General features: G+C 48.1%; 2 protein-coding genes across 4 annotated transcripts in view; one reads left to right on the forward strand and one right to left on the reverse strand.

Annotated features, from left to right (window-relative positions):
- Positions 1-169: 169 nt before the first annotated feature.
- Positions 170-9093, forward strand: RCC1L (RCC1 like; the record flags this gene model as incomplete). The annotated part of the gene is made up of 10 exons (XM_019545301.1): positions 170-359; positions 925-1053; positions 1865-1931; positions 2723-2774; positions 3056-3140; positions 4348-4529; positions 6665-6749; positions 6957-7118; positions 7268-7353; positions 8531-9093. Coding segments are annotated over 10 exons (1116 nt in total), but the record flags the coding sequence as incomplete, so codon positions are not given.
- GATSL2 (GATS protein like 2) overlaps positions 8986-24586 on the reverse strand; it is a 169145-nt gene continuing 153544 nt past the window's right edge. For all 3 annotated transcript variants that reach the window (XM_019545481.1, XM_019545484.1, XM_019545483.1), the window contains exons 3-9: positions 20207-20400; positions 19742-19874; positions 18468-18591; positions 17511-17621; positions 15213-15295; positions 12374-12468; positions 8986-9248 (exon numbers count right to left, since the gene is read on the reverse strand). In XM_019545481.1, the coding sequence (XP_019401026.1) occupies positions 9183-9248; positions 12374-12468; positions 15213-15295; positions 17511-17621; positions 18468-18591; positions 19742-19874; positions 20207-20400 (806 nt within the window). In that variant the 3' untranslated portion in view covers positions 8986-9182. The remainder of the gene's footprint in view (positions 9249-12373; positions 12469-15212; positions 15296-17510; positions 17622-18467; positions 18592-19741; positions 19875-20206; positions 20401-24586) is intronic.

Consider the following 24586-nt stretch of genomic DNA (forward strand, 5'->3'; position numbering starts at 1 on the left):
GGGGGCTGGCTCTGGCCCCGGGCCCTGGGTCTCATGTCGGAGTGGGGCTGGGGCCTGGGCTCGCTCCTATGGGAGCTGGGCCAGGGCAGCGGAGCTGGCGCTGGGAGAGGAGGGGGGGGGCCTGGACAGGACCCTGTGCGCTGGGCAGGGGCCTGCACCGTGCCTCTGACCGGAGGAGCCGAACTGGAGTGTCATCCCCACCCCCTGCCGTGTGCCGGACTCATTGCAGATCTCGTCAGCAGCCTGCGGCTATGGCTTCACCTTGCTCTCCTCCAAAACCGCTGACATCACCAAAGTGTGGGGCATGGGGCTGAACGAGGACTCGCAGCTCGGCTTCCAGAGGAGCCGGAAGGACCGAAGTAAGGAGCTCGGCCCCGGAGGGCTGCAGAGAGCGAACCGCGGGTGCGGAGCTGCTTTCCTGCTCTGGCTGCCTCGGGACTGTTATTTTCCGGTTGCGTTTTCAGACTTCAGCGGCCTTTCCGAGAGCAAATATGAGTTTTGCTTTCAGAAGATTCTGGGGTCCCTCTGCCTCCCGTGCTAGTTTTAATGCTCCAGAAACACTGACCCTGTTCAGCAAATGTGTTATCTGCATGCTTAACCCAAACTGCTCATTGCTTGTTAAGCAGGATGTGAGCTTGTGATTAAGTAGTTGGCAGAAACGAGGAGGCTAAATTCCAGCGGTCTCAGAATCGACTGCCTGGAACTTGTTGTCTCCATACATCTTGCTTGTTGTTTCCAGGGGTGTGTGTGTCTGGTCCCCTTGCTGCTGTCATCTTGATAGTCTCATGATAGGTGGGGAGGGATCTAGATTGGCTGTCTGTTTGAGCAAGTGCATGTGCTTTCTGGATCATAAATGCCTGTGTAGCTGTTACGGAAGCAAACTTAGCTTGTTTATTTGCTGGCCTTTTATATTTTTCCCTGAAGCAAAAAGCTACCAGTATGTCTTGGAGCCATCTCCTATTCCATTGCCACTGGAGAAGCCCCAGGAGACTCGAGTGTTGCAGGTCTCCTGCGGGAGAGCCCATTCCCTCATCCTGACGGACCATGAAGGAGGTACGACCTGTGGTGGCGGCAGTTGATTTGCCTGAGTGTATGCTTTCTTTCCTTCTTTAGAAGCTAAACCCAAAGCTGATAAGGGGTATAAAATTGGTGTACAGAAAAGTTCCTGAAGCAGAGGCAGAACTGTAAGCTTGAAACCACGTTCCTTGTGCAATGTGTTCATTTGGCTGAAGCTGTGCGTGTGTGCATTGTAAGCAGTATAAACTAAAGCTGGCAAGTCTAGCCCTGGGGCGTGGTAAGCATAAGAAATTGGTTATGTTTCACCAAGGGCATTGGCTAATTTTGTTTCAACAGCTGTGCCAGTTCCTTCAAGGCATCTTCCTTGGGAAGCCCCTAAATATTGCCTTTGTAATGGATATATAAACCTTGATAATAAAGGTTCCTTGCTTGAATGGGCGTTCTACTGTGCAGGGAATCCTTCGGTGTGCTAGTTAGCATCTTACTAGTTCTTGATCGCTGGTGGAGGTAATCATTTGATGCAGAGTTGTTATTGGAATAATGATCTTATTGCCAAGTCTAAGCAGTGGGAGAATGAGAGAGGCAATTTGAGAGGAATAAGTGATGACGTCAAGGGTGTGTGATAATTAAGGTGTAGGAACTTGGGTCTTTTTAGTAGAAATGCTTTTGCCCTGTTTAACCTAGGTTCAGGCAAAGAAAGTGGGAGTCTGCCATACCTGGTACTGCTTGAGAAACGTGTGTGGACACTAAGCTTTGTGTAGGCCTCAGTCAGGCCCTAGAGGGGAGGAAAAGATGCTTGATGCTGCTTCAGAGAGCTGCTGTAACTAGGTGTATGTTTCCTTTTCAGTCTTCAGCATGGGAAACAACTCGTATGGGCAGTGTGGTCGAGAAATAGTTGAAGGTGAAATTTATAGGTGAGAATAACAAAGAGCTTAATGACATGGAATGGGATGTCTCCTGTAAATATTGTGGGATCCAGGGGAGAAGTAGAACTGAAAGGGAGTTGATGAGGAGTGATAGGTCCAAGAAATAGTAAATTAGAATTTTATTGGTATCCTAAATTGGTGAGGATCGTGTAACTTGAAGTAGCTCTTGCGTTCAAATCTGGCCCTGGGAGTGAGGCTAAGGAAGAGAGGCCATACCAGGAAGCTGGTTGGTGGGGTGAACCAGTGCTGTGCCACTGTTTCTGTGATGCCCACGACTCCTGTGGTGCCAAACACTTGCGCATACCAGATTTGGCCCTTGAGGGAGGGGGAGGTGAAATTTCTGCCTACTGCCTTGAGGGAGGAAGTGAGAGCAGAACCTGTTCAGCCTCAAGTGAGACCACCATCCTTGTCATGCATACCTGGTCTCTGAGAATGGGAGTAGTGTCAGCACACCTTGTCCTTTGTAGGCTTCAGGGAGGAAGGGGATGAATGGGGGACTAGGAATAAAGACAAAGCAAAGAAGGACCACAACAGCAAGCCACTGTAGATCAGATGATGCCTTTGAGAGAGTTCAGTCAAACCCTGAATTCATGAACCTTGTGTGTACTACCTTCCTAGATCGGTTAGTCAGACATGAAACTGCCTGCCCCACAGCCAGGGGAGAACTGATTAAAAACTGTAACAACGTGTACAAGAAAGTGCTTAAAATTCAGTGGGTGCTAAACTTGCAATTTTTTCCTTTCTTGTCTTTGTTTCGATGCCTGCCTAATGGCGTATAGTGAGAGCCATGTGATAAATCGACTGCAAGAGTTTGATGGAAGAGTTGTGCAGGTAACAACTTTGACTAAAAGATGAGAAAAATGATTAGGCCTATACTTAGTTCCCAGACCGTGTTCACCTCAATAACAAGCGAATTGGTAACACAAAGTAGATAAATTCTTGGTCTGGTGTATTGGATTTCTCCTTTCCTTTCCGCCCTCAACCCTGTGGATGACTGGTTGGAGGTGTCTTAGACATAATTTTAATGAGCTTCATCATGGGTTTTTCTTTGTAGTCTGGGTATACAAGTACAAATTGTGCATGCAGTTCAGTGTAGGTTTTTTCTTGCACAGGTTGTTTGTGGTCAGGATCACAGTCTGTTTAGGACAGAGAAAGGAGAGATCTATTCCTGTGGATGGGGAGCCGATGGACAAACAGGTACGATGTCCTGTGAAGTGGAGCTGAAAATGCAATGAGCTGAGGCGCAAGTCTGAGGAATGGTGTCAGTTTGGGCGGGGGGGTGTGACGTATGATGACATGCTGGACCTCGGGAAGCAGCAAACGAGTAAAAGTTGAAATCTGTCTGTGAATCGAAAAATGCGTGCTTGGGAAGAGTGTTCTGAACTGTGTGTTCTTGCATAGTGAAGATGTAGCTCTTAAGCCTTGATTATGGGACGGGTGCTGGGAATAAAACTGAGAAGCATCTTGTGGTAAAACACCAAACCTTGATTTTGCTGTTCTTTGGGGGTGGGGTGAGTGCCCCCTGTTGCTTTTACACTGTTTGCTTGACGGCTTCACTGATTCCTGATGACTCATCCTGCCCCCAGGTCAGAGCTTTGGTTGAGGCCCGTTCGGTTGCTTGTTCCTCCTCATAAAGCTGCGCAGAATAAGGTCTAAGTTTTACCCTGCCCCTTCCCCGCTTCTTCCCCATCCTTCAGTGTGGCTGTACTGTACAGGTCTTGCTGGACTGGCTGAAAGGCACCTCATACAAAACATTAATTTGCCTGGAGACTAGAATCACAGCTTTAGGAATAGCCTTAGTCCGGGTGCTGGAGTGGTTTGGAACATAGTTCACAACGGTTATAACAAAACACGTGATGTACTATAACGGACATCACTGAACTTCATTCAGTACCTTGAAAAATTGCTGCTACTTTTGCAGAGTAGGTGGAAATTTTGGAGGTGACCTGAGCCTGGCCAAAGTAAAAGTAGTTCAGATTCATAGATTGTAAGGGACCTTGGAAGATCAGTCTGGACACCCTGACTGTGAAGGTTGCCAGTCTTATTTTAATTGGCTTTATTGGCACCACGGTCAGCAAGTTTGCACTTGTAACTCCTGCAGGACATTTGATGGGCTTTTGCACTACTTATGGTAACATTACAGGGCACTAGGTTCCTACCTTCAGCTACGCTTTTTTTTCTGCCAGGATGTTTCCTGGTGGAGTGCACCAAACTGATCCTGGTAATGAGGCCAAGTGGTTTCCTAACCTGCGCACAATTAGAGCTGGTGTCTTGCCTGCTTAGACTTCTAGTTAGAGCTTTGAAAGTGTGATTTGAGTGACTTCTGTTAGGCCAGCATTGCCTGGCTTTGTTCTGATCTGCAGGAGGGCAGCACATCATTCCAGACTGTCTGTTTCTTTGTCAGGTCTAGGGCACTACGATGTTTCCAGTGTTCCCACCAAGCTAGGTGGAGATGTCGCTGGAGTCAACATTATCCAGGTTGCCTCCTACGCGGATTGCTGTCTGGCTGTTTCTGATGAAGGAGACCTCTTCGGCTGGGGAAACTCAGAATACCTGCAACTAGCGTGCGTCACGGAGACAACGCAGGTCTGTTTAGGAATTTTCTTTTCTTTTCTTTATATTGCATATGGCTAAAGGGACACCTGTCCACTAGTCACCCTGGGGTATGTGGATGCAGTACTGAGCTATAGAAAGGCTTAATTTTCCTCATAGTAACAGACTGGCATGTTGCTGGTTATGGTGCCATGTGCTGAAAGTTGTTCCAAAGAGATCTTGGGACAGACCTGTTGCTGTACATGTTTGTGAGGTGTGTTTTTTTTTTTTTTTTTTGTGGGGAGGGTTGGATTCTGGCAATTATTTCATGAGCAGAGAGAGGCAATTAGCTGTGTTAGCCTGAAGTCAGGCAGAAGGCAGGGTAGATGTACCACCCCATAGACTAAACCAAATCAGAGATAAATGGCATAAGCCTTCATGAGCCCAAACTCATTTCTGCAGATGCTATGGCCACCCTTCTATCTGCCATATAGTTCTGATTTTTCTCAAGCAAGCAATAGAGCATCTCGTTTGGCCTCTTGTGTCTCTAGCAAAAGTTCCCTTCCTTCTTATCCCCTAGGTTAAGTAACTGTTTGTTTCTTTAGATGCCAGTCCCTTTTGGAAGCAGGTAAGGCACCAAGGCATATCATATATTGCAGAAATCTTCCACCATCAGTGTAGTCTTCGTGACAGTGCTGGCTAAATGCCCACCCCATTCGGTGACTTAATACTGCTAAATACTTCTGTGTTCCATTTTTGAGACCCAAATGGGAAAAGTAAGGCAGTGAAATTTAAAGAGACGTGGACTCGGATAAAAATACTGTTTCAAGCTGTGTAGCGATTCAGCAAGAAGCACCGAAATGAATGGATGTAGTAAGGGAGCCTGAGGTTGATTCAGAATAGCTGAAAGCAAAAGTCCATATTGGACCGATAAAGGGAAAACTAACACGATTGGCTATTGGCTTTTTTTGGCTGGGGTTAGCTGATAATGTACCAATAAGTATGCCACGTCCATGTGCGCTGCCACAGCTTGCACACAGCCAGGAGCACAGCTGGGCAGCTTGGACAACAGCACCCTGCAAGTAAGTCTGTAGAGGGGAAGGAGTGTGAAGGAGAGCAAATCAAGGCCCCCACGGTGAGGGAGGGAGTGGGGTAGGGGCTGGGGGCACTGTTCTGCCGAGGCAGTGAATGGGACTCGGGGGTGGGGAGTAGAATGGAGCTGTGGGTGGCTCATTTAGGCAGTGTGGGGGGGTGAGTGGGTGGGGGGGTGTGGCTGCTGTATGCCCACCTGGGGAAGGCATGGTGGAGGCAGGCTGCCCACTGTGGGCTCAGGGCTCTCTGCCCTGCTGCCTTTTTTCTGGGAGCTCTGTGCCAGCAGCTTGTCCCTGCCTTGCCCGGTGGTGGTGGGACGAAGGCAGCAAAGTAGAGCACCCAGAGCCTGTAGTGAAGCCTGCCTCCTCCTCTGCCCTGCTCAGCTCTGCTTCTAAAAGCAATCCCCATGCTTAAAAATGGTGGTGGTGGCACTTGAATGAAAGCTCATTAGACGAGCTCTAGTTCAAGTGCCCCTGCTGCCATTTTTAAGCACCAGGACACTGATCCTCTAGAGTCACCGCCCTGGCCCTGGGGTCACATTTACTGCTGCCCCTGTCCCACTCCCCCCCTCACCATGGGTGCCTTGATCTGTGCCCTCCTCTCCCTGCTCCCAGCCCTTCCCCTCCACAGACTTACCTGGAGAGCACTGCCCTCCATGCTGCCTGGCTGCATTCCTGTAAATCTGATATCAGATCTGTATTCGCTGACATGCCTGGTGGAAAATCTCTATTGGCACACCCCTTGTACTGACTTGACCATACATGTTGTGGCAGAGAAGCACCTGCTGTATTTTGTTCATTGCTGAAATGTGTGCTGCCCACTATTAAAAGACATCTCTGCTTCATGGGGAGAACAAAGGGTAGACTGTCAAATTGCTGCCACTCTGTAAGTAAGGTCTCATACCGAAAAGTTGTGGCATCTGGGCTTGGCTCCATATCATTCCTCAGAGCTCAGAAAGCCAGGTTTTCTGATGTCACAAACAGTAGTCAAAGCTCTTTCAAACTGTTGTGTATCTTGTTCTTTTTGCACTACATCCTGAGCAACCCCCTTTTAAAGTAGCTCTGTGTCTCAAGCCATAATGGATTTCTTAAAAAAAGGTGAATGTCCCCAGGCACTTACCATTCAAGATTGGGAAGGTAAAGGAGGCTGCGTGCGGAGGGACCGGCAATGCTGTTCTGAATGGTGAGTATCTCTATTAAAGAAATCCTCCAGTTACATGCCCCCACTGGAAGTGAATGTGCTGTGAGGTAGAAGTGAGGCGGTGTGTACAGGCCCCATATATTGCAAAACCTGGGAGGGAAAAATGTATTTGAGTCCATCACCTCTGGTGAAATACAGCTCGTCAAGACTCAGCAGCTGATGGAAGTGTGGTGTGCATTTGTCATACAGAGGAAGGAAATGTCTTTGTGTGGGGATACGGAATCCTTGGGAAAGGACCGAACCTTCTGGAAACAGCAACTCCAGAAATGATCCCTCCCACTCTCTTTGGCTCATCAGATGTTCGTGTTAAGCACCTTCGCTGTGGACTCAGCCACTTTGCGGCACTTAATGGTAAGAATCTGAACATGCAGTTGGCCCTAGTGAGGCGAGGAGAAAATAGCTGTCATAAGCTTAGGCAAAAAGGTTGGCTCTAAAGCCTTATTTACAAGGCTGTAGCTTGGCACTGCTTACTGAGGTTGTCTTTGTTTCTCTTGTTGCAGAGAGAGGAGAGCTGTTTGTCTGGGGCAAGAATATTAGAGGGTGCTTGGGAACTGGAAGAAGGGAAGACCAGTATTTTCCCTGGAGGGTAAGTGTCAGTGAGACCTGGTCAGCTGAATTGGGCTCTGGTTCAAACATCCTGCTCTGAGCGATGGGTTTCGTCTACCCTCAGCTTTCCTCGGATGGGGATTCCACAGCCCCTGGGTAACCTGTTCCAGTGCTTAACCACCCTTCTGGGAATTTGAGACCAGTGCTCCTTGGCCACAGGGAATAGCATATAATAACCTGCAAATCAGTAATGAGGGCAGGAAGAGGTAATTACTTCATGTGGGCACTGAGCCAGTGGTAAGAGCAGTCATGCATCTATCTAGGTGACCATGGAGATGCTGGCAAGAGCCTTGCTAAGGTAGAGGCACATCACTTCACGATGCCTTGTGCTCCAGTCACAGGTATCAAGCTCAGGCTGACTGGTCTGGAACTTCCCAGCTCATTCCTGCCTTTCTTTAAGCGTGGGCAGTGTGTTTACCATGATCAGAGCCCTCACCTGACCTTTCCATGATCCAAAGGTAGTAGCCAATTCCCTGAACACTAGGCTACTTATTGCCTGCCCTGTCCTTGCCGTTAGTTGGTAGCTGATCTCAGTACCTCTTTTTACTTAAGCCTTCTCTTTACTTGTTGGTCCTCTTTACCTGGCATACTTGGAAAAGGCAGTCAGCTCTTCCTTTTTTGAGTTCAAACTCTCTTCAACTAGTTTTGTGCCTGGCTAGCCTCGTGCTGCACTTCCTGTCCTTTCTTCCCATTAGGGTCACCTGTTCTTGCCCCTTAAGGAACAGCAAAGTTGCTGCATTTATTAAAGACTGCATTTATGCCATAAGAGCTCTTCATTGCATGATCAGTATCGTGCAAGTTGCTGTCCCTCCTGCTGTGACACATTTTCAACAGGAGAAACGTAGAGATCTGCAAAAGCATGAAGGGCATGGGAAAAGTGAAGAGGGAACCTATTCACCACCAAGTCTCAGAACATAAGAGGGGCACTTATAGTCAGGGGCAGGTACTTAAAACCAGCAGGTAGTGTGTGTATATATTTTTACACAACATGTAGTTAAAAAGGATCAGGCAACCTGCTCCACTTTTTTTGGTAATTTATGGTGTAAGTAATTGGTCTGATTCATGAGGACACTACAGAATAAGTGCACACCTCTTCATTAAGACAGCAGTACCCAGCACTGAACTTAGTGGTTCTATTTTTTTTTTTCTCCTCCTAGGTGACGATACCGGGGGAGGTGGTGGCCGTGGCATGTGGAGTGGATCACATGGTAACTCTGGTAAAATCATGGATCTAATGGAACTTGTGCAGGCATGAGCCAGCAGAGAAAATAAAGATATGCTAACCCGTCCTTGCTGCAAGCATTTTATTCCTCTTCTAGAAAACCTGGAGCAGGGAAGGGGCTCTCGGTTGTTGGACACTTCACTGCAGCTGTGGGAGGCTGGTTCATACAACCTCCAAGGATATATGGTTTTAAAGACAGAGAGGACTGCTGTATTCTGTTTTTTTTTTTTTTTTTTTTCCTTTATTTCCTTATTTCTTTACACTCGCCACAAAGAAACCAGCCCTTCCACCCCAGTTGCTCTGGAGAAGCTCTTGCTAAAGCTGCAGCACACACAATCTGCCTGTCTGCGGGCAATTCCTCTCACACCAGCAAGGTTATGGTTTTTTTGCTTTGGAACTGAACAGCGGGGCTCTAAGTAAGTTCAGCAATTCTTAAAAAGAGCGGTTTATGCTCATGTCTTCTTTTTTTTTTTTTTTTTTTCCACTTCAACCTCTCCAGAATCAGATTATCCAAGAATACTGTGAGAAAAAAGGAATAACCATATTATTACAATAGAAAAAGCATCTGGAACCAGCTCAGAAGATTTCTAATGCTTTCCAGCTTGACTGACTTGGAGTGCATTGATTACGCCATTTATATTTTCTTCAGGTACCTGCAGAAAACCAAAAAAAGAGGGTGAGAACCATCCTCTTTAGACAGACGCATAACTTGCTTACTCATACCTGGAAGAGGCGTTTGGGGGAACAAGCTCCATAGCATTCGCCTGATGCCTCCTCCTTGGGCCTTGTACTGGTGACAAGTAGGGTTCCCCTGGGTGTCATATTGCTTAGTACAAGATTGAAAGAGTGAACAGCAGAGATCCACCTTTTTCTGTTCACCATGGAAAAAAATGTGGATTTTTCTCCTTTAAAGGTGAGGCACAGTGGCCCCTTGCTGCTGTTGGGTGGACAGGGGCGTTTTGCCCATGGTGGCACAGCACTCCCTCCTGTGCTGGTCCCACCTGCTGGGCCACAGAGGTAGCTTCTACCCTGAGCTTGTCTAGCCCAGCTGCAGCCCCATACCCTGCTGCAGGCACAAGAATTGGGGAGGGGGCAAGTGCCCCCCTGCTATTTTGTCCATGCCCTGCCCCACACAGTGGCTTGGGGCAGCAAGTCAGGAGTGCAGAAAACAGGCAGAGCTGTGGGTTGGGACTTGGGGTACCAGGAGCAGGACCAGGGAGCTATGGGTCAGAAGTGAGGGGCACTGGTGGGGCTGTGGCTTGTGTTTGACCTGGCATATTGGCTGCTCAGTGCCATAAAGGTGGGGGGGGAGGTGGCAGCTGCAGCTGGACCTGCATCCTGGTGAGAGAAGGGGGTGGGGGGAGGCTCTGGTTTTCCGTTATTAAAAAAATAACATGATAGGAACATAGAATTTATTAGTGATTTGAGGCACTGGTAGGTTTCTAAATTGCTTTAAAATTGTAAATGTATCAATAAAACTCTGTTCAACTGATACCTATATATACACCTTGTCCTGTATACAGAGATGAATTTGTCATGACCAGGGATCCTGGTTTTCGTAGTTCAAAAATTGTAAATTTACTAATTTAAAAAAAAAAAAGAGCTGTAAATTCTCTGATTTAACGAAAACTCAAAAAGTGTTTTTCCGCCATGAAAATGAATTATATATAGTGGCATTTCATTTTCATGGTGGAAAAATGCTGATTTTGGTTTTCTTTAAAATCAGAAAATTTACGGCTCTTTTATATGTTATAGCTATGGTGTTTCATTTTAATAGTGGATTCGAGGGTTTTTAAGCTATCAAACTGAGCTTAACAGTAGGGAGAACGGCCTAGCCTGGTCTAAAGATGACTGCAGTAAATTAACATTGTCACCAGCTGCATCCACCCAGCATGTTCCTGAAACAGCAAGGTCTGATAAAGGACAGAGACTCCCAGGCTCCAGTGGGAGACTGCTTCTGACCGACCCACTTTTTCATCTTGGTTCTTGTACTCAAGGAAAACTTACCCACCTAGCTTTGGAAGCTGAGGGTTGCAAACAGCATCGTAACTTGACTGGTCCCTAAAAACCACAGACTAAACACAGAGAAGAGTTCTGTGTCTCATTACAATTCACCTCTCCTAATTGTGCTGTACTTTAAAGGTAACCATATCCCTGTTCCTTTTTCAATGGCTTTATGGGATTCACCTCCCTCCCCTTGCTCTTCACTCCCATCTTACGGTCCTCCTTCTCCTTTAGCAAGCAACTTCCATTTACAGAATACTCAAAAGTTATCGCTCAATTTACCTTTCCCAGACCTGAGGATGGGTGGTTTTGTGCCAAAAGCTTGCCTAATATCCCTTGCAGCTGGCCCAATGAAAGGCATTGTTAGGTTTGTTACAATTTGCTTGCCAAAGTGTAACTGGATTTCTATTTACGCTTAAAGGCTTTGCATATCGCGCCCAGCAAAACGATTATCCAGGGCCACTTCCAGCTTCTTGGCTTAGCTTTATCATCTATATAACACCCTGACCTTACCTTCCCCATCTAGAACAACGTTTAAGTTTGTTCTGCACACAAAGGCCTTCCGGGCTGTAAATGGTACCTGCCAACTGCAAACATGTAAAGTAATTGGCTTTTTTGTTTTAAAAAAAAAAAAAAGGAATCGGAGCTGTGAGCAAGTCACAAGTCAGGCCAGGGAACCAAGTATGTAGTGATGTCATGAAAAACTGGAGGTGTAACAGGGCAGTTTTGTGCTGACCAGCCAGCAGCTGTGACAGCTGGGTTTTTTTTGCATGCTGCTCCCTGCAAGTCGACATCTGAGGCTGCTGTGCCCCATTAGGTTATGCTACTGGCCTGTGCTAAGAAACTCTCATTTAGTCAGGATGCTCTGTTGCGAACACTCCCACAAAGCGGCTAGGCTGGGTGGGGGGAGGCGTGTAAAGCAATGGGGTACTTCCCCTAAATGCAGCCTGGAACATAAAGAGTTGTGGCAAAGAACACAAAGGGCTTTCAAGCACTTTGAGACCGCAGGAGAGGATTGTTTCTAAATGGGCAGATCAGCTTCCTCTATGGTTCGAACACCGACGTTCCCCATCCTGCAAGGCTACAGGGATGCTGTTTGTGGCTGCAGGGGAAGTGCCAGGGTGCAGGCGTTTCCAAGAAAACCCCAGAGGCAAGGGCACGACAGACTATCACAGCTGTTTGTATGTGCAGGGACAGTGGGGTTGGACCCGTATCACTGGCAAGACAAAACTGCTCTCAGCACTATGCCGCACTTGCAAGAATCGAGACAAAAGACATTCACAGTTGGGTACATGCATAGGCTGGCCAGGGGAAATACAATCCAGCTGCCTGTTGTCTGTTGCTTGTGTGTTTACAGGGTTTGTGGTTCTGGCTACTTGACGCTGAGCAGCAGCAGTCAAGGCACTGCTCACAATGCAAAAAAAAAAGGGGGGGGGGCAGTGACAATATGGGAGCTGCTGCAAATGGCAGAAGTGAAAATGGACTAGCAACAACTTTTGATCCGTATGCCTACTGTCTACCCTCCCTCCCCACACACAGACACCCCACCCCAGCACTTAGACCTCGATGCACTGTGCCCTCTGTCAGGCACTGAATTTAGAGAGCTTCAAATAGCCTGTCTGCAACAAGAGGAGCTAAAAAAAAGGTCTCTGCCCCCCAGCTTTTGGCTATGCTGTACAAAAGCAGCTGTAACAAGATAGGACGATGCTTCCCCAACGCAATGGGGAAAGGTGCCATCTCCCCAGTACCCCAGCAGAGCTACCAGGCTACTTACCAATGCATGATCAAACTTAAAAGTACTGATGTAATAGGCCGGGATGTCAGCAGCAGCCAAGGGCTCAGAAATCTGAGCGACAATTCCACATTCATCTGCGGGAGACACAGAGGAGAAGTCACAGACTCAAGCAGAGCTCTTTGACAGCGAGGCGTACCCAGCACTACCTAGCTTTCAGCACCAGCATGGAAGCAGCTCACCCCCCCTCCAGCCATCACCCGGGCATCGTGTTGAGCAAGAAAAGGCATCAGAAACGTTAAGGATGAGTCGATGCAGTTTCCAGTTCTGCAAATAACCCCTCAGGTCTATTGACCTGGCCTCAGAATCCAGATCGATCCTTGGCTAGTTCTTGGATCCAAAGCAGATGAGGCTGCCGCCCATCAGTGTCTGGGTGAAGGACCTAAGGCAACAGGGGCATTTCTGTTTGTATTTCATTTACTCCCTGCAACAAGCGTCTTAAGTCAGGGGCCGAATTATTCTGTGGACAGACTTATGTACACGTTGGAGCCAGAGGGCCATGCTCTCAGAAGCCAATGACCCCTTCCTCGTGTGGCAGGCGCAGAGGCTTCGCCGTGCCTACTGGTACAGACCCAACGTTAACACTGGGCCCTGCGGAAATCCCTGTTCCTGCCCATCGCCTGCTGCTTGATCCCCTCTGGCTATCCCCATACAGCCTCCTTTCCACGAGTAGTAATCCTGTAACACAAGTGTGGCGATTGGCAGCCACCACTTACGTGCAAAACCTGCTTTCTGTTGCTTTTAGCAAGCCACAGTAGACAGGGAGGAGAACCAGGAGCCACGTGGACCGCCACCTCTACAGACCCTGGTGGCTCGACAATCGCATCAAAGCAGCAGCCTCAGAAGCGCGCTGACGTGACAGAGTCCTTCACAACGCCATCCCTGGCACCTGCTACCCGGCCTCCCCAAAGACAAATCACAAAACAAGGCCACAAGTGTTTGGAGGCAGCGACCTACGGACCACTTCGCCCCGGCTTCTCAGCATGTCTGCAATGCCCTAGAAAAACAAGGACTAGGGAACCAGCTTTGGTGGTTGACAGTGTCACGACAAAGCACCTCTTCAGCATCCTACAGCAGGATCACAACTACCCTGGGCTACTTTGTGCTTTGTGCACACTAAGTAACATGGCGTAGTTCTTGCAGCAGGAGAGTCTGGGTTCTGCCCTTCCCCTTTCCACTGGCTTGGGAGGGCTTCAGTCGTTCTCTTCTCCCTTTCTACTTTAGCCTCCAAGTGGCTGCCTGATTAAGCTACTTGACCGGCTCATTTTCCACAAACAAGGAGCTTTCCTTCCCCGCGTGCACCAGGAGGCACAAAGCAGCACGTGCTCCGCTGGCTCCCTGACCATTTATGGCCTGTTTAACAACTCAGCTGCAAGGCAGATGTTTGCCGCTGCGAGACAAAAACTGGCCTCTGAGCAGCAAAAGGATGACCTGCTCGAGGCATGATTAACGATGAAAGCGGCACAGCAGCCAGCGCGCCTCTTCAGTTTCCACCGCTGAGGCTCTTTGACCTACACGGGGGCAGCAAGCACTGGCACTCAAGCAGGGCTCCCGAGCAGCCTTCCTGCTTGGATCCCTTGCTCATGCCCAGCAACTGTCTATTGCAGCATCTCGTTTCTTCCCTGCTACAGGGAACTGGGAGCTTTCCTGCAGGCAAGGTCTGCAAAACCAGCCTCCTTTGGCACTAGTGATGTAGAAGCCGGGACAGAGAGGGATGGGTGGGCCTCCAGAGCTCATGAGCTCCAGCAGGATCATCTCTGGATGAACCACTCGTGACAAACGTTTGTCCGACCCTCACTTCCAATCTTTCAGTGATTAGAAGCCGCAGCCTTTCTAGGGAGTTTGCTCCAGCACTCAACCCTCGTCAGGAGGGATTTTTTCTATTAGCCGATCGAACTTTTCTTCCCCGGACACAGAGAACAGTCTATCACCAGCGCGCCTCCTCCCCTTCACAACTCAACGTAAATACCGGAAAACAGAACAACAGCCAGGGTGATTTTCAACCAGCGCAACGAAAGTCACTCCTGAGAAGCATGCGAGAATGATGCCTTTCACTCCATTTTCCTCCATCCCTCATCATGTGTTGACCTGCATCCGTAAAGGAGATGTTGAACGGCTCTTGGTATTGCCCCGTTAAGGAAACTGGGACCAGTCTCCACAGCAGTCAGTGCACCGTACTCGCATGAGATCACGGATGTGCCTTCAATTGGCGGCACGTAACTCTCAGGGGCTCTGCGAACAACCAGGGCTCTGATTATGCTGGCTATTGCTGACCCGGCTGCTGCTAGAGGCCGGGTACCAAAATGAAAGGGGCCCATTTTTTCAAAAGTGACTACTGATCCTGGGTGGCTGTTTCTTAGCAGTCCAAACTTTGAAGGCACTGTAAAAGGGCCTGATTTTTCAAAGCGAGCCATTTGCAGAAAATCTTGGGCTTTTCCTCTGCAGCACTCCTCACCGAGCCACTTGGCAAAAGCCATTTTTGCAGCTCTCAAGGGCAACGTGGGCAGCTGATAGGGCGTGGAGGGCCAGTTCTGTGGCTCTTCGTCTGTACTCACGCCCCTGAAGCTATGGAGTCACCCCTACATCAGCTTGGACTACATCAGCTTAGGTCTATCCCACTGGAGGCTGACAAGAAATGAGGGATGCGCAACATTTTCAAAGAGCTGAGACTACATTTGGAATTAGACTCTTACTGGGGGAAGAAAAAAAAAAAAGGAAAGAAAAAAACCCCAGACTCTGATCACTCAATTTTTCCCCATTATCCAGGAGGCATGAACATCACGGCATTTGCGCTCAGCTGCTTCTCCAGCTGCTTACGTACCAAAGCCGAGGGGCTGTCCGCCGATCCGAACCATCTTCCAGAGTTCTCCAGATGCACTCGTAAACAACAAGTTATTAGGAAACCTGCAAAAAATTATGAAAGGATGCCGTTTCAAGTGGTCACACCTCCACTGCTTGCTGCTTCATTGGGCACTTCCATGCCTATATCTCCACGCTGCTTGGAACAAGACAAGGTGCCGCAAGAAGTGAACATGACCGGAAATGAGGTGACCAACATGGATTTGGCTGTCTTTTCCCCTTATGCATTTCTACTGAAAACACTGCACGTACACATTGGAAGCCAAGTTAGGGCTGTGCCAGGAAGAGAGACAGAAAGGGCCTTTCTGAAAGATCCTGTGTTTTGATGATGCGAAACTAGAAATCAATCAGCTCACGGGCCCCAGGAGACGCGTGCTTTGGAACCACGGGGGGGAGAAGCTGCTTCCCCCATCTCTTTGTCTTAGATGTTGCGATGGCCAGAACCAGAAGAGCAACTTATAACAAAGAGAAATCTGCTTTTTGAAGATAGACAGAAAACTGCTCCATAAGCTATTTCAGATGTCTGGAGTATAACCCGCAAGATTTCTATCTAGCTTTTTATACTCATCTTCAGACAGCATGAACTTTAAAGAGCAGAACTCCAAATTATAATGGCAGATGTAGCTGATTTATGAAATTTTGCTTAGAGTCAGTAAAAATTAACGAACGTAATCACAAGGTATAATTAACATAGTGGGCTGAACTTAGGTGGGGGCATGTTAATCTCAGATCCCAAAGTGATGTGGTGTGATTTGCTTATTGGGTAACCCAAGCTTGGGCAGTAACTTGTTATAATGATTTCTAACACCTTTTAACCCCATAGGATAAAGTAACACTACGAATGGCTGTATAACCAAAAAAATTAGCATAAACAGGATATAAAAGAACATGCACGTTAAGTAACCCTCAGGGAAGGATGGAGCAGAAGGGTCATTGCTGTCCCATGCCCCACAGATCTCTCTTACTCCCTGTGACAGCAAGGACCAGATCCTGACCGAGGGACTTTCCCTCCGGTTGTCCCTCTGACAGCGTGAATCGGGGACGCCTGACTTCGCTGCATCAACTTGACGGGTATCTTCTAACTGAGGGACTACTGATAAGTTGCTAACCAAGTGGGAACTCTTGCATAATTTCTTTGTCTGTTCTATTATCACTGTCAATTTTAACTGGTATTGTTATGCTATCTGTGTATTAGCTTAAACTTTTTACTAACTGTGGTATGTGTAAACTATAGTTTTTGTTGTTATACGTAAAATTTATTCTTTTTTTTAAAAGTAAAACTTGTCATTGCTTTCCTTCCCAACATCACCTCCTCGATCCCGAACCAAAAAGCCCAGTGGCTAATAAAGTTGCACTGCTCAGTGAGTCTGCAACTAAACTGATATACTCACAGTGCCCAGCTGGCCTGTGACAAGATGTTTAGGTGGCTACCATTGCAGCAGCATCTGACCACTTCACAGTCTTCCACTGGTTTATTCTCACAATGTCCCTGTCAGGCAGGGCAATGCTATTATTATGCCCATTTTACACATGGGAAACTGAGGCCCAGAGAGGTTAAGTGATTTGTCCAAAGTCACTCGGGCAGTCTGAGCTTGAGTAAGGAACTGACCATCAGTCCTAACTGCAATTTAGATCATCCTTCCCATTTCCCGGAGCTTGATCCCACAAACCAGAGGGGCTGCTTAGTCAAAGGAAGCTGAAGGAGCTTGCAAAACCAGGTCTTAAGATGAATAACAAACACTTTGCATACCGCAAATTGCACCTGGACACAACTTCCCATATGGTCTCTAGCCCCTCAGAGAAAAGTGCACTCCAATCCATGAGACAACACTGAACACAAAAGTTCAGAATAATATTTTCCCACCTGACTGTTTGCTGGGCCTGTCAAACAGTGTCGTGAGCTCCTGCAGCACTGGGCACAAGTCATCGCATCACTGTCCCAGTGAAATGCAGACCAAGGGAGTGCCGCGCGGATGTGAAGCCCCTACTCTGCTCTCGTTCTTTGGAGAATTTACCCACAAGATTTTCAAGGTTTTCTTGTCCCCAAACTGAAGGGTAAGCTTTTCTTAAGTTCCTAGCCAATAAGCTCCACGGTCATTCTCAGATGGCTCGGGCACTTGGGAGTCCAGGTCTCGCTGACTTTTAATGGGACTGGAGCATTCAAGTCTTTTTTGAAAATGGGGACCGAGATACTCCTGAAAAGTTGACTCGTGCTTTGCTGGGGTCCCACCCCATGCTGAAGCCAGTCATGAAGCCTCACCTCTGCTGTGTCTGTACATCCATCACCAAGGAGATGTAACCCTCAATGAGAGAGAAGGAGAAAAAGCGAATGTGTCCAGAGTCTTCGCTTCCCACCACTGAGTCTTTTACTCTGAAAAACAATAACACAACAGAGTTACCCACAGCCCAATGGATAATGGACATCCCAACCCTTCAGAGAAGACACAGCCATTGAAACCAGATGACTCAGTGCCCCCATTTTTCTGAGAGAGCGCGAGTTCCACCTAGTTATGTCCTTTCTCCTTTTTGTTTTTTGCAAGCATTTTATACAGCCTAATGCCCTTGCTCCTTCCAGAGGAAAAGGTTTTATTTCATCATGCTGGTCTGGAGAAAAAGTCTTTTTCCCCAAAGTCTAGCTGTTTCCTGGATTGCCCCACTTTTGCAGAGGTCCAGTGCCATCCAAGCCTGGCTTACAAAACTCGTCGCGATGTGATGCCAGCGTATTGCAATGCGCCCATGCCATCTTCTGGCAGGAACCGGCATTGCTAGGCTGCTGCTTAAAGGCTGTATTACTACTTTGCAAGCCCAGCTAAATAGGAAGCGGACATCTCTTAATGGGGATTGGGCACCCTAAATTCTAATGCGGTGGTTTTTTCACTTGCGGACCCCCTAAAATATTTTAAATAGTGGTGCGGATGCCTTTGAATTGCAAGTGTAGGTATTCACATACTTTTGATTGATCATAGTCATCTTTCACAGACCCCTCTGAGCTCGCAGGCGCCCAGGAGTCCGCGGACCACAAGCTGAAAACCACTGCTCTAACGCAGCTTTGAAGATGTCGGCCCAAGGATGCATCCCAGAAGCAGCCCAGCAGCATTATACTGCATGAGCCCAGCCCTGGATTCTTGCCTTTAAGACGGTGACACATTTTTGCATCCTTAAAATCCAGGTGTACCCAGAAACAGCAGTGCGCGTTGCTTTGCCAGCTTTAACATACCCATTGGAGTAGAACATGACATCCATTAGGAGCGTCGCGACAGTGGGAAGGGTATCTGGATCCAGGCTGGTGACACAGAACATGTTACTCGGACTGGAAAGGGGATGAATGACGGGCCTCTGAACTGAAAGAGATACACAAAGCGTAAAGCCTATCTGGTATCAGGTTCACAAGCCACCCCATAACTCTTTTATCCATGCAACTCCAATAGCCACAGACCAGAGTGGCCACCTTCGTAAGGTCAACTGGAGGAAGACAGAGCTTTCTTGGGGCCAGGCTCTTTCCTCTGGAGTTTGGTTCAAGTAGAGATCAGGCTAGGCCTGAGTTTTTGACTTGTTAAGGGCCAGTGACATCCATTCTTGACAGGAAGGGTTCCTCAAGTAACTGGATAGCAGGGAGGTCCTGGCCAGTTTTGTTTAGGAAGCCACTGAGTGGGAGTGGGAGAAAGAAAAGAGCCTCTCGGCCTTGACTATTCCTCTTCGAAACTGGCACATAGTGCCTACATGTGGGCACACTGGAAATAACACCACCCGCCATCACCACAGCCATTCCTAATCAAATTATCCCTCTTGTGCTGGCTGGCCCACACTGAGATGTGCTGAAGTGCCCCACCACTAACAGAGGACAGACTGCCATGCTTTGTGAGCGTGGCTTCACCCTGAATAAGACACGAAGGCACGCAGCGTATTCAGTGGGGTAGACTGGAAACCTCTCAAAGTCAGGATCATCTTTATTAGCATAACGTGGCCTCGCCCCAGCTTGCTACTAACACACAAATATTAAATAACAGTGATATTTTTCATGGGCTAGTCACTGCAGTCCCCAGGAAGTGTTCAAGTAAGCTTAGAAATGCATTAGCGTTTATGCAGAGATGAGAAATGCGTCGTTTATGCTAGAAATGTGAGTCCAACATCACGGCTCTACCCTTCCCCAAGGGCCTTTCTGGCTTTTTTTTGTCTTGCTAATTCTGTCTCTCTGGATACCTACAGGTAGAAGAAAAGCAGTGTTGCACAGCAGGCTCCCGAGTGCCAAGGCCCAGTTCAGCAAAGCACACTCAGTTCTCACTGACATTAACGGCATCTGCTTATGTGCTTCTCCAAAGAGAGGCAGACTCAAGCACGGGCTGAAACAGGGCTTACACGCATGACAGAGAGTGATTGCTCAACAAAAAGTTTGGGGAACAGAGTTACGACGCGCCCTCCCCTCCACTGTAACCACAGAGACTTGATTCCCTACCGCAGCACCGAGCAGGGATGGCCAATGCAGGTCCTCACCCAATTTTGGCTTGACAAATCCGTTCGTTATCCCGAGGTTGTCAGCAGCCACCGTCTCCCCATTCACTACCCTGAGGATGGTGAACTCGGTGGCCAACGTGTGCATCACGAAGGGCAGGTCTCGCTCGCGTACCTGAGAACGATGACAGAAATCACTTGGGACAACGTGCTCCCTACACAGCAGATGAGATCAGGGGGACGTTAGGTGTTGCTAAGGGATGCCTGTCATTTAAGCCTGCAGTGGCAGATGTCCAGGGACAGTTACCACTTCGATGGAGGCTTGGTGAATAGTTTGATCATCTCGGTCCAGTTACCAACCCGCCTGCCTCCAACAGGCTTAGAGTCATCACAAAGACTCCAACGGTGAAACGAATGCGTTTCAATCACCGCATGCCAGCAACGCGGCCCCGCAAAACTCTCCTCTGTTGGGGTATAAGCTGCTCTCATCACCTTATTTCCTCTTACCAGGATGAAATCTGTCTGATAGGTGGACAGCATAAACACTGAGATGTTTTGGTCAGCCAGCGGCGCTATGACTGACTTGGCAATCTTAGTCACACCGATGGGCTGGGAGCTAGAGAAGCTTCCCCCTCCAGAAACCACGTTGAGGGCCAGCCAGGTAGCATCTGCCACGCTCAGGTGCTCTGACGATGGGAGCTCTGAAAAGAGATGAAGGAAAAAGTATAAGCAAGTCGCAGGGCCGGGGAACCCCGGAGCTGCCTAGATCAGGACACGCAACAAAACCCCTGGACCACCGCAAGAGACTTCTAATCCACGAACGGGTCTCAAGACTAGATGTACACTCAGCAACCTCTGTAATCCAAGAACATATGATTTCAAGATTTTGGTCAGGCTGTTACAGAAACAAGAGTGTGTGTGGCAGAAGGCAGTCTGCGCCTGCCACTTTAAGGACTGAAGCCAAGCAGCCAGAGTAAGGCAGCCATTTTAGATTCAGGGCTGCCTATATAAGCAGGGCACGTTTGCTGCTGCTGGCAGGGGGCAGACAACATCATGTGGCTGTGAGGCTTTGTGAAACACATTGGAGGTAAGGGAGAAGCTGTATGGGATGGTCAGGAGGCTCCTGGACCTGAAACGGCACCCTGCTGGGAGTGGGTGGCTTGGTGGGGCTCTCAGAGCATCGGGGCAAGAAGTGGGCGGCCTTTTGTTTAATTAACATCAATGAATTAATTATCATCAAGGCATGGCAGGTGAGAAGGTGGACGGTTAGCTGAGAAACAGGTGGGCGGGCCACAGGGAAATTGGACCCGAGAAGGCCCCCTGGTACAGTCTGCTATGAAGTTCAGAGGCATTTTTATCATCATTTGCATTGTGGCGGCCTAAACCCAAGTCAGAGCCCACTGGGAACTGTACAAGCATATTTTAGAGGTGAGTCCCTACTCCAAATGCTAGGGAGGGGGTGTAGTGCAGAACAGCACCCCCTGTCTGTTGCTGCAAACCAGCCCTATTAAAAGTCTGCTCGATCCAATCCGTACCCCTTCCCCACTGAATACTAAGAGGAGTCCCTGAGCTTCCCATCAGAATCACAGGCAGCAGGAAATGTGGTAGAAAGGATGATGAGGCCACTGCGCTTTGGGAGGGGAACCCTTGTGGAAGGCTGCTCATCCAGGCACAGGCACAGCAAACGCAATGGCATAGCAAAAACGAGATGGCAAGATCCATCTACCCTCATGGAAAGTCAAATCACGCTGCACCGGCACTGACTCGCCCTGCATGGATTGCTTCCCTATAAGACTGTCCAGGGCAGGATCTAATCCTTGTACCAGACAACCGAGTGCCTGCCCAAGCACTGCAAACAGCCAGAATCACAAAGTGCATGGTATAAAGAAACCATCATTTTTAATCCTTTTGCTGCTGCCCAAGTCTTAGCAGCTCCTGTCTGACATTAGCAATACGTGCCATGTTGCTCTCTCTATTTTCTTCATAGGAAGACCATCTGACAGAACAGGTGTCTCCCCCTATATGTTTTCAACATGAAATTCAGAGTGGAAAGCAGGGAGCTTGCTCCTGTGGTGTCACTCAAGGCTGGGAACCTGGACATATGAGCTCCATTTCCAACCTGTTAATGACAAGAGGTGACCGTGGGCAATTCCCCAAATCTGTCTGTGCCTTGACTACCCCTTCCATAAAGGAAGATAACTTCTATGTACCAATTTCGTGGGAGGACCTTAGCTTTGCTATGATATATTAAAAACCTTTGGGCCCCCCCGCCATACATTACATTTATGCCACAACTAATTTAAGGTGCAAAAACATGGCAAACCCGCCATAAAAATGTTCCATATATAATGTAGAACATTTTTACAGCTGGTTTGTTTGGCGCCTTAAATTGAACATGTGGCATGTCTGGGGCTGCCCCAGGGTCAGTGTCAACACTCAGCTGGTTGTCAGCACCAGCCCACAGGGCAGCCCCAATTCTCCAAATGGGCCCAGGGCTGCCATGTAGACCACTGGCAAGGGGAGCCAAGGAGCTCCTCTTTCACCTACTCTGTACCCAAATTCCCCCAGCAACTCACAGCTCCCTCAGCTGTCGGGCATAGGGGTCAGAAGCTCCCAGCAGAGGGAACTGAAGAGCTTCCCCTGCTGGTGACTTTAAACCCCATGCCTGCTCCACATGCGTGGTTGTTGATGATTGTTGGGATCTAGGTCAGATCTCACGGCACACTTAAATTAAAGTGTGCAGGGGGCCTTTGTGATCTGTGGATAGATGGAAGAAGGAATGAACCTGCAAAGGATACAGACAGGGATGGTGCATTGGGAGGCCTCAGTGGGAAGCCTTGAACTTGCATTCCCAGATGACCTTTCCCTCAAGGGTGACAGAGGCCGATGCACCATTTACATTTGCAATTACTGTAAAGTGTTTATTATGTGTGTTTAATTGGATTTAACCAACCCTGCGAAGCATGCCTATGGCCATTTTGTTTGCTTAAGTAACCAGTGTCTCGTAATTCAATTAACATTAAAAAAAAGGAGAGAGGGAGAGAGATGTGTATGGAAAGTGACTAAATTACCACTTCTGGACACTGTTTCCATTAGGCAGCCAGATGGAAAAGTACAAACCAAATTTTAATGAAACAAACACAGACTGGAGGCTCAACAATTCCATCTAAATAGCATCAAATAAGCTGCGTGGGAAGGTGCCTTGCCCAGGGAGCTGTAAAATGTGCTAAGTACAAAGAATGCTGGAGACACCAAACGTAACGTTAACGCAGGCTCAACGAGGCAGAATGAGCAAATAAATAAAAGGCAAAAGAAGGTTGTGCTTGTGTTTCACCAGCAACCCGCCAACGGGAAGCCGGCAAACAACCAGGCCTATCCTTGTATCTCCCATCACAGGAGTGGGGATGGATGGAGAAACCAAAGTGGTGCCCCCTCCCCTCCAGGTGGAATGGCCCAACCAAACCTTTTTTCTTAGAGAAAGGTACAGCTCTAGGAGCCTTACATGTTCAGATGAGAAAAGCATTTTTGAAGCTTCTAAGCTTGCAAAAATAGCATGGAAACCCTATGATAATAAGAGACTCGGATTTCCCAAGCCCAACTAAGAAAACAGCCTCTCCCACTGCTCTCAAACAGACCAAGGACTCGCAGAGATGTCAGAAAGTTGGGGTTCGGCTTTCCTTTTACAATGAAGCTTATGATATTGTTTGATTTTTAGTTCAAATTTTAGGTCAAGGTCTTCAGAGTATAGTATTGTACAGGACACTCTCCCAGGGCAGAGCTCTGCCTTTCCATTCAGCTGCCCATGTCCCTCACGTGGGGCGAACGGATATTGTGTGGGCTACACAGTCACCACGGCCAGCAGGGACAGGCCACAGAATTTGTGCCATCGCTTTGATTCATAGTAAGCGTATGGGTGTAGAAATTAATAGGTTCACAAGGGCCACACAGGCCTAAGCAAGAACATTTAAGCTCCAGTGTGATGTCACGGGCCTCTGGCTTTCTTGGAAGAACTAGCTATTGGGTACCGCTGGGGTCAAAATGAAAGGCAAAACTTGGTGAGTTCTTAACTGAGAGCCTCACTGGATTTTCTGCCATCTACAACAGATAGATTCGACACCACAGGCAACTGCTTCGGTAGGAAAAATGCGCTAGAGGAGCACCAGGCACTGGATAAACCCAATCAAGCAATGAGCCAACTCTGGCAGACTAGCTTGGATTCACTTGCTTCAACACACCTCTTCAGAAACCGAACAATACTCTTCCAAGATTTATCTGTAATCACCTCAGATGACTCTTAGCCAAAACTGAATTGACAACTCTTCCTCAAGATTACAAGTGACAATGAGGAGCGGGACAATGTGGTCTCCAGTCCAGACGAGGAGACGAGATGCTGGCTCACCGAATGGTCAGAAAACATCTGGATCATGCTCTAGTTCCAGCAACAGCACTGGAATCCAGGCAAAACGGTGTGAGAAAATGAACAAATGTCATAGCCATTTTTTCCTGTACTCATTTCAACTTTGCTCAAGCCATCTAGAAAAGGGTTACAATGAAGGGTCCGTAAGAGTAGCTGGAAAATGAGTAGCTTTATATCAGAGATAGGCAGCGTTTGCCTACACAGATAACTGGATCAGTGCTGCATCAAGTGTTGCCAAATAGGAAAATATGCCCTTTCTCAAGGAGGATAAATTGTGAGCTGGTTCACACAGAGGCAGTTTCAACCCTGCTACAATTAGATACCTACTTGAGGACTCTAATTGCCTTCCTAGTGAAAATGGACACGTGTGACATTTGCTCTGGTGAATGAAAAGAAGCAAAGATGTGTTTATTTTTGGATTGTTTCCTTGGGTTATTACACTCGCTCAGGGGTGAGTAATTATTTCGTCT

This window comes from Crocodylus porosus, unplaced genomic scaffold (genome assembly GCF_001723895.1).
Source record: "Crocodylus porosus isolate Cpor-Errol unplaced genomic scaffold, CroPor_comp1, whole genome shotgun sequence".
Classification (NCBI taxonomy): Eukaryota; Metazoa; Chordata; order Crocodylia; family Crocodylidae; genus Crocodylus; species Crocodylus porosus.